This window comes from Poecilia latipinna, unplaced genomic scaffold (genome assembly GCF_001443285.1).
Source record: "Poecilia latipinna isolate Pla-1442-1.1 unplaced genomic scaffold, P_latipinna-1.0 Scaffold348, whole genome shotgun sequence".
Lineage (NCBI taxonomy): Eukaryota > Metazoa > Chordata > Actinopteri > Cyprinodontiformes > Poeciliidae > Poecilia > Poecilia latipinna.
In genome coordinates, this window is record NW_015112964.1 from 62,557 (window position 1) to 72,291 (window position 9,735).

Here is a 9,735-nt window from a genome sequence, read left to right on the forward strand (position 1 = left end):
GAAAATTGGGAAAATTTTTTTGGTTTTTGTTGTTTGCTTGGAAAGATTTAAAAAAAAAAAAAAAAACCTGCACAACGGAGTAAATCAATAAACAAGGACATTTCTTAAGCATAACTTAGTGTCACTGATCTAATCTCTGCTACACCTTCACAAAAATTTAAGACTCTAAATAAGTTTTAATAAGTAAATCCACTTAATAAAATTCATCACAAATATTGATTTGTTGTCGTGAAATTAAACTGAATCTTTTTCATGTCAACCACATTGCATAACGTGCCGACAGAGCCACATATATAAGAAAAATATAAGAAAACAACAGTGAAGTCCTGTTTACCTTTCTCTTCCTCAAACGTGATGAGAGCCTGCCCTCCTAGTAGGAGCACTGCAGCTCTCTGACTGATGGTAAACACTCCTCTGACTGAATCACTGGTGTCTTCTCCCTCCTCGTTCTCCTCTCTGATAAGAGACAGAAACTTCACCTCCGTCTCTGGAATCTGGGCATAGATCTAGACAAGAAATACAGTTTTACATTTAAATTTGTGTGCTGTTATTGCCCCTGTGAATAATCAAGTATCTATTTAAATCAAAGATCTTTACTCTGAACAACTTTTATTATTTGGATGATTTTTTTTAAAACACCCCAATTCATATACTTTAGTAGAAAAGATTAACAAACAGGAAATTTAAGGTTAAAAATCAGAAAAAAATGACATTCTCACCTTGAATTTGTGCTTCAGTTTTGAAGCCTCGGTTTTCTTAGCCTCCAGCTGAGCTTTGCATCGCCTCAGTTTATCCAGTATATCTTTTTTGTGTTTAGAAAGCTTCTGGATGTCATCCTTTATATATATATAAAAAAAACGTGATTAACTATATATCATAACTATCTCCTTCCCAATAACCTGTAAGTGTAAACAAAGAGTCAGACATACCTTGACTTTTTCCAAGTCTTGAGTGAATTCTTTCTGGCAAGACTCCTGCTTTCCAGCTTGAGCCATCATTTCTGTTTTGGCATTCTCCTTTAATTCATCTCCTTCCAGTTTTTCCAGAACCAACCTGGCTTTCGCGTCATCAGCTTTCTCAACTTTCCTCTTTATATATACATACACAGACAGACAGACACATGCATCAAAGAAAAGAAATACAATACTCTTTCTGATTTGCAGTTTGAGTACACGGGACTAGTGGGACAGATTTTCTTTTCTCTTGTTCTGCTACATTAGCTATACTCTGATTGATAAACATATTTGAAAGAGCTTAAATTCTAGATGTAACTCCAAAAGCTGAGATGCTGCTTCTACAAGTGGGGAAGGTCAACAACTCCTGCAACTGTCTGCATGCCCCTTCTTCTCCAGTCTGCCCAGTCTACACCTGGACTCTCCTGAAAAGTTTAGCTATTGTTTGGTCTAATTTATGGCAAGAGAAAGAGACCCAGCATTGCTATGCAATGTAAAAACATTCGGTTCTGACTGAAGAGGTCAGACTCAGACTAAGACACTTTTATGTTTCTCTAAGCTGCACTTGTACCAAAGAAAGCCATCCTCTCCTCCATCTGGCTGCTGTGCCATAACAGCAGATGAGAATCCGGCGATTGTTTATAGCGCCCCCGTCAGGCCACACACTTCCGTTACAAAAGCGAAACCAAAACCAACAAAGTAGATGTTTTGTCACTGAAATAAAACAGTGATATAGAGCATATTTAGGTATATGTTTCCTTTTTCACCTTCAATTCTTTCAGCTCCTTCTTCGCATCTTCAAGGTCGTCCATCTTTGCAATACTACTCATCTGACGAAAAGAAAAACAAGGAAAAAAAGAATCACTCTTCTCCGTCCGAACCCCTGAAGCTCTAACATAAAAATTATTTACATGAACAATTACTCTTTAATCCATTAGCATAAAGCCTGCCATAACATGGACGACGAAATCGAAACTTAAACCAGTAAGTCGATAAATTACGTCGCAAGCATTAGAAGTTGGTTATTCCTACCTTTATTGGTGGTTCTTTTTAATAAGGACCTTTTGCTAGTTTCTACGGAAGAGTTCGAAAAAGTACTAAAGTTGTTTATGAACTGATAGAAAACCTGACCGGTGTTGTGCAGAGATCCAAGTAGGAACGTTTTCCCCGACACTTCTTGTCTACCGACCGTCAGGCGCTGCTACGCAGCGTTTTATGACCGACGCAGCCTATGGTGCGTTCAAGAATGCCTCGTACAACCAAGAATGCCAAAGTGCTGAGTTAAATAAAAATGATAAAGTGTTACCATTATTCAACGTCTCCAGAGTCTAATTCAGTCCTTTCTTGTCTTTGGACATTTTCAAGGGGTTTTACTGTCCTGAGTTGTTTTTTAAACGATGAAACTTCTTTGTATACAAAGGATGAATACAAAAACACTGGCATCATTAAAAAAATTAAACCCATTTACCACAAAATTACATTTTGTTCTGTGAATCACATTAAATGTTAATTTAGTTATCCTTCAAGTTCCGTGGTAATTCATAAGAGACAGACACAAAAACACAAGATTAAAAAAAAGAAAGTTGCCTTTGTGGTGTAAAAACTATTCTTGGTTTTACTGTATGCTGAGGCAGAGATTAGATTTACATTGCATTTACTTAAATAATGACTTGATTATATGTTGCAGAATCTCAGAAACTGGTTTTAAAGATTTGAAGTTTGGTCAGACTGAATCTGTCATTAAAAATAGTTTTTAACAGTCTTAACACACAATAATGCTATTTGGGAAGTGATGCTTAAGACTTTGTTGATGTGTAATGATTTTTTAAAAATCCTATTTCAGATCATTTTGGAGTTATCTTAACATATATATATATATATATATATATATATACATATATATATATATATATATATATATATATATATATGATATTGACTTCTGAACTCTTACTGAATTAAAACATTAGCATTGATGTTTCTAAATCAATATGAACTGGTTTTCTTTGCATTATTTGAGGTCTGAAAGCACTTCATCTTTTTCGTTATTTTGACCATCTTTATTTTCTGCAACATACAAAATTTTTGCTTGGAATTTTGGAGATAGTAGTTCATAGAATAAAAGAACAATGTTCATTTTACTCAAACATGTGCCTATAAAAAGTAAAATCAGAGAAACTGAATTTTAAGTGGTCTCTTAATTTTTTCCATCCATCCAGACAGACATCCTATTATCACAGATCCTAAAGTTGCTGAATTCTCGAGGATCCCTGCCTGCACTGCCCTGATATGTTGGAACTCCTCCAACCATCAAAACACAAATCCCACAAAACCAAAGTTTATTCCTTTTCCCCAATATGTTCCATGAAAGAACAGTTACAGAAATCATACATTTGTGATTTTCTTTCTGAAAATCAGTTACAACAAACAAGGCACAAGATATTTCAAGTACTCAAAGTCCTTCCACCTTCCCAAAATAAATATATATGTGGTCTTCTTTTAATGAAGATACAATTATATATATATCTTCTAAGTAGTCAATAAATTAACATACTATAAATAATTAACAAATAAAACAGAAAAATAGCTAAGCATCTTGCAAGATTCACAATTTTTAATGAAAGGACTAATCACCTTAGCAAATGATAAATTAGAAATAATTACTGAATGTTTCAACTTAACTCAAAATGTTCTAAATAAAAACCTTGCAAAAAACTGAACTTGAAAATAAACAACTTCAGCCTGAAACCTTCTAATCAGACAAGTGCATTGATAATTTATTAGACCCGCTCACCCCAGGCGCCTAGCACAAACAGACCACATTCCTCTTAGCAGCGTAGAAAAATAGAGCTTTGGTGCCCCATTACAAGACAAAGAATACAAAAATATTAATCAGAAATAAACATACAGATTAAAGTGTGCTCAAATCAACACATAAAGTGATCTCATAATCTCTTTGGTTCAGTAAGGCAAAAGCAGCTTTTCGTTTCAGTGGTCAACTGCTGAAAAACAGCGCTTAATCTGGGACGGCGCACAGACGGCAAACTGCTACGACTGAAGCTCACCTCCATCCAGCAGAGAGACGACTTCAGCACTCATGTTATAGAGATGCTGTCTCTGCCGTTCTGATCTATGACTGACAGATGAGTCACTTCAAATTAAAACGGCACTCTGCAAAAAGAATATAATCCAACAAATGAATGACAAAACCAAAACGGCAGTGAGCGCTACAGAGCTGCATCTGGTGCAGCTGGCAGGACGTTGCTCAGAAAGCCAACTCTGGGATTTTCACTACAAACGTCATGACTGCAGCAACTGATTCAAATTCTAAGTGTTTCACATCCTCTGTTAGCAACAAGAGAATAAAAAACAAAGATAAAACCCTATGATCTGAATTTTTCATAAGGCTTCATATAATTAATATGACGCTACGAACTTAGACCATGAATACCAGTCATGGTATCTATAGCATATGGTTCAAAATGAAGCCCTGTTTTTTAGACTCCTGCTACAGTCTGCTATTCTTCCCCAGCTGGAGCAATAAAAACTATTATCTGAATGTAAACATGGCAGCTAATTTAGAGTTGTGATCACTATGATTAGAAAGATTCTGTCCTTCCTTAAACAGGGATCTGTTATAAATATCTGAGTAAAACCAAATCAGATTTCTCTGTGGGTTAAAAATAAAAAGGTTGTTAAACAGGAATCAGCTGTGTTTTCAAGAGATATATGAGGAAAGATACACATAAGCTGAGGGTACATGAAACTTGAAGTGTGCTGCTGCTGAGCTTGGTTCATCTTCAGTTTCCAGCTCTTCTCCAGAGTAAATCTGGTGCATTTGAGCCTGTCATGTTGTCCAGAGATCAGCTGAGCTGCCCTCCTTTCCAGGCTGAGACGAGTGGTCAGTGTGTGTGTTTCAGAGAGAGGGATGTGTGTGGCAACAGTGCAATCATGGTGCTGCTCAGTGCTCCTTCAACCTGTGAAGATGAGAACATCATGAGGAGGTGTGGTTACGTTTTACAGTCACAAGCAGAAGGCTGAACTTTGTCTTCAGTCGGAGCAAAGGTCTGATGTTTCCTGCGCGCGCGCGCGCGCGCACGCACGCACGCACGCACGCACGCACACACACACACACACACACACACACACACGCACACACACACACACACACACAGCAGTGCGAGCCTAGAGACATGACTTGGACCTTTCAACCACACTCATGTCTCTTATTATCACAGGGACTTGTACATAAATAAATGCACCACATTACTAAAAGTATGTCTTTCTTCACACATGTTGAGTGTCCACCAGGTTTAGGAGCTGGAATTGTTTGTTTTTTTACCATTTTTCCAGAAGCACATTGATTGGGTCAGACACTAATGTTGGATGATAAAGGTCTGACTCACAGTCTCTGGTACAATTAATCTGAACAGGCGTTTTATCAGATTGAGGTCAGGCCTGTCAAGTTCTTCCACACCAAACGTGCTGACCCATGTCTTCATGGACATTACTTTGTGCGCTGGTCAGCAATCATCTTGGATAAGAAAGAGACCAACTCCAAACTTTTCCTACAAAGCTGAAAGCATTAAATCATCGTTGATATTTTTTGATATTTTTTTCTGCCATAATTCAAGAGCGCACGTTGTTTTCAGTCTGAAAGCAGGACTTCATGTCTTTTGTTCTCAATAGACAGACAGACAGACAGACAGACAGACAGACAGGTAGGTAGGTAGGTAGGTAGGTAGGTAGGTAGGTAGGTAGCTAGGTACCTCGGTAGCTAGGTAGCTAGGTAGGTAGGTAGGTAGGTAGGTAGGTAGCTAGGTAGGTAGGTAGGTAGGTAGGTAGGTAGGTAGGTAGGTAGGTAGGTCAGAAAAGGACCTGAGCGGATGAAGACTCACTCTATAGCAGAGACAGGGTGGGACTTGGATGAGGACAGCTCCTTGGCCACCAGCCGTAATAAAAGCTTCAACACAAACAATGAAAACATTTTATAAGCATACAAATTATTTGTAATGGATTAAGGCCTGTAGCTGTGGTCCACTTGGTAGCAACGGAAAATAAAATAAAAAATTATATCAAAATCTGACATGATAGAAATGTGGTTTTCCTTGCATTTGTCTTCAGTGAAGCTGACATAAATGTTTTCTTCATGTCTAACTGTGTTTGCTCTGTTGTTATGAAGTCTATTAAAGGTAGTTGTATTTTTCTCCACTTTATTATAAACACTGTACACTGTCCAGAAAGAAAAATGTGGAACTTAGTTAATGAATAACTTTTACTTTAGCACTAAAGCTAAACATAAGTTTTTATTGCTGAGTAAGAGGGTGAGTTATAAAACGTTGGAAGAAGCTTGGCACATAATTGAACATCTCAAACATGTCAGAGCTCTCTTTTGTCATAGAAATTTAAAACTACTGTCACCTCTGGTCCTGACCTTTAAGTATGTCCTCAAACCATTGAAATATCTCCATACAGTCACTGCTCTGCACTCACCAGCAAAGCGAGGAAGTCAGCAGTCATTAGCATGTAGAAGACCTGATTCCAGCCACCTGCAGACAACACACCTGCCAGCAGGGGGCCCAGAGCTGCACCTATCACCACAAACACAAACAGAATTTTACAATGGGCCTAAAATTGACTAAACCTTTACATTTCAAGATGTGAGCACATTTTGGGATTTGACTACTTCAAATATACAATGTCGTGCTGAACATTAACTGTTTGCACAGCAGCCAAGCGAAGCATGAGAAGCTGCACTTCCTGTAAGGTAGCTGACGTTTACATCCGCTGTTCTGGTTCCTACCTTCCTGATGCCAGCTTTGGTCAACAAGCAGCACAGCATGTTTCTATTTGCACTCTGTGCAGGTGGAGCTCTAACAGCAGTAGCCTATCAGACGGCCCCACAGGCTGATCACTCTTCTGTGTTAGGGAGGTAAACATCTCATCATAGACTTCACTGCGACTGTTTTTTTTAACTGATAAAATTAAAAGATAGACTATGACTGAACAGGTTCCCGCTATCTGAGCTTAGTGGTTGTATGCAGAATAGATACTTTACTGTCCTACCAAGAACATTTTGCTAGCTGAGTGACCACAACACTGGCCATTGAGTTGGACTTAAAAACAAACAAGAATAAAAATGAATAGAGATTTGCATATCAGAAAGCTAGAAATATGTGCAGAGGCATTTCTTGCCCTTTTCCTTTTTTTGGAACAAGCAGGTTCTGATTGGGATACACAAGGTGTTACCATGTCAACCATCAGGTTACTAGGTCACTGTTGAACCTGTGGAGGTTCACAGGTTGTGAACTCACTGTTCACTCACTACTGAGAACAATCTGTGGGGATTTCCTGTCTTTAGCAGAGGATGCATCCTGGGAAGTGGTGTTTACATCAAAGAAATCATTAATCAGATAAAATGGGTGGGAAGACGAATTTATAATTTCTGTTTTTGTCATTATGCTGACAGGAAATAATTTGTTCTGCTGCAAAAATTTGACTCCTATTTTTATTAATGATAGAACAACAGAAGGCATGTGGTTAAACAGCAGCCCCATCAGTTACCAAATGTTGATCTGGGGCCTCATTTATAAAGCACCATACGCACAAAAAGTGTGCAGCGTCATATTTTATGCACAAGTCGGCATGTATACAGATGAACATTGCGTAAAAGTTTGTGTAAATATACGCAAACTTGTTTTTTTTTTTGTGTGGCAGCCACACAAACTTTTTATGTGGACAATAACAAACTACAAAGAGTCAAAACTCACCTAAATACACTGAAATCTGACTACATTCAGTTATTTATACCACGAAACATCAAACCAGATGTTTGTTCGTGATTTTAATATTTTATTGTTTAAACGTAAACAATGAAACTGAACCGCATTTATCCTCAGACAATAACCTAACATGTAAATAAAGACAATAAAATTAAAATGATGTGAAAACTTCACTCGAATGTAAATAGTACTTTTCCTCAGTTTTTGTCTCATAAAGATGTAACACATCGATCTGTGTGCTGAAGCGCATGAAATGCATCTATGGGGTAATTTCATTCTCAATAAAAAGTAAAACAGGGTTGGATCAGCAGATTAACTCCAAACAGGTTTGATTATTTTTAAGATGATCAAGGTGTGTAGAAAATCACAGGTATTTAAGTAGCTGCACAAAGGTGAGCTGCGTAATTGTAGAGCACTTTGGCTGTGATGGAGAACATCACCAATGGAAGGAGCGATTGATCAGAGATCATATTGATCTCCTGGGAAATGTTATTGCTGGTTTGTTGCCCAGACTGATCATCCTGGAGCTCTGAGCAAAACTTAAAGAAGGAGCCGTGCGGTACCGGTACCGGTCCAGCTGCAGTCATCCTTCAGTCGCCTTTATGGACAAAAAGCGTCTTCATTCTGTTAATGTGCAACTTCTGCACATGATTTCTCTATTCATAATAAACGTCCACATTCGCCACTCAAAGACTCTCTGACTGTCTATAAATCCCGGCTGAACGCTCTGCTGTTCAGGCATTTGCACAATCTCTTTATTTTTTTATTTTTTTATTTTTTTAGATTGTATTATCTTTATTTTTGTGAGATGACCTTATGTGCCCTGAAATCAGCTTTTAAATAAAATATATTATTATTATTATCATTATAAATACTTATACTGCTACAAACAAGGACGTTGCCATGGTTATTGCTTCACCTGGTGGCTGACTTCTGGGTATTTATACTAATTTAAATATCTATTTGTGGGTGGCGACTCAATTTCCTGCAAATGGGGATGTATAAAGGAAAGGTGTGTGGCCACAAGTGTGCACATGGCTTTATGCATTTGAAGTTTTTTGTGCGCCGCACTTTTCTAAATTTGTCCATGTGTCAAGTTTTAGTGTGAAAACTGCTCACTCTTCTATACACGAGGCCCCAGATGTTTCTGGGGCCTCGTGTATAGAGGCTGACAGGAGTCAGCTGTTACTCCTAGCTGACTCCTGTCAGCTAGGAGTAACAGGAGAACAATTACATTAAACCTCTTGATCAGTGATGTATTGCTAACTTGGGGGAAAGAATAAATAGTACTGACCTACAGATCCTGTCCCATCAATGATGGCTGTGACTGTGGACAAAGCCCTGGCATTGCCTTTCAGGCTTTTGTGTGTTCCCTGTTATCGAAAATACAAAAAGAGGGAATCACAGAGGAGAGGTGTACATGCAAAAGAAAAACGATTTTAAAACATAAAACAGATTTTAGCGTGAAAATACCTACCAGATCTGCTGACACAGCAGTTGTTATGAGAGCATATGGTCCATTCACCAGACCTCCACATACGAGCAGCATTCCTGGGAAACACCAAATCAGTCAAACATCTATTCCTAAAGACTAGCTCAACGTCCACAGGAAGCATTTCCCATGAAACCATTTGCTCTGCATGCTGTCAATCAATCAATCAATCAAGTTTATTTGTGTAGCACGTTTCAGCAACACGGCATATCAAAGTGCTTTACATCATAAAAACACAAAAATACAAAGTCATAAAACAGTCTTCACTGTTTCCTGTACTTTCTACTCATTTACTGCATGACCTCTCCAGCTTTTCTTCCATCTGTTTACATAAACACTTGTACAATAAATACAACAAACATCTCTAAATGTTTTCCATGTTATTCCATCCATCTTGTAGACCTACTAGTCCTGTCCAGTCATCAATCTTCCCATCTATTCCAATGAGAACGTTTAAGCTTTTCATTCAAAATCTATTTGATCATATTGGTGCAATAAGGCTGTTGGA

The 9,735-nt window shown here is 38.0% G+C and overlaps 2 protein-coding genes across 2 annotated transcripts in view; both read right to left on the reverse strand.

Annotated features, from left to right (window-relative positions):
• Positions 1–2,180, reverse strand: part of nmi (N-myc (and STAT) interactor) — an 8,349-nt gene extending 6,169 nt beyond the window's left edge. Inside the window, exons 1-5 of the mRNA XM_015035755.1 lie at positions 1,986–2,180; positions 1,721–1,783; positions 930–1,088; positions 720–836; positions 335–506 (exon numbers count right to left, since the gene is read on the reverse strand). Of these exons, the coding sequence (XP_014891241.1) occupies positions 335–506; positions 720–836; positions 930–1,088; positions 1,721–1,783 (511 nt within the window). The 5' untranslated portion in view covers positions 1,986–2,180. The remainder of the gene's footprint in view (positions 1–334; positions 507–719; positions 837–929; positions 1,089–1,720; positions 1,784–1,985) is intronic.
• A 1,095-nt stretch (positions 2,181–3,275) lies between these two features.
• The window catches only part of slc37a1 (solute carrier family 37 member 1), a 20,383-nt gene continuing 13,923 nt past the window's right edge, over positions 3,276–9,735 (reverse strand). The window contains exons 15-19 of the mRNA XM_015035750.1: positions 9,213–9,305; positions 9,030–9,108; positions 6,447–6,544; positions 5,852–5,916; positions 3,276–4,930 (exon numbers count right to left, since the gene is read on the reverse strand). Of these exons, the coding sequence (XP_014891236.1) occupies positions 4,915–4,930; positions 5,852–5,916; positions 6,447–6,544; positions 9,030–9,108; positions 9,213–9,305 (351 nt within the window). The 3' untranslated portion in view covers positions 3,276–4,914. The remainder of the gene's footprint in view (positions 4,931–5,851; positions 5,917–6,446; positions 6,545–9,029; positions 9,109–9,212; positions 9,306–9,735) is intronic.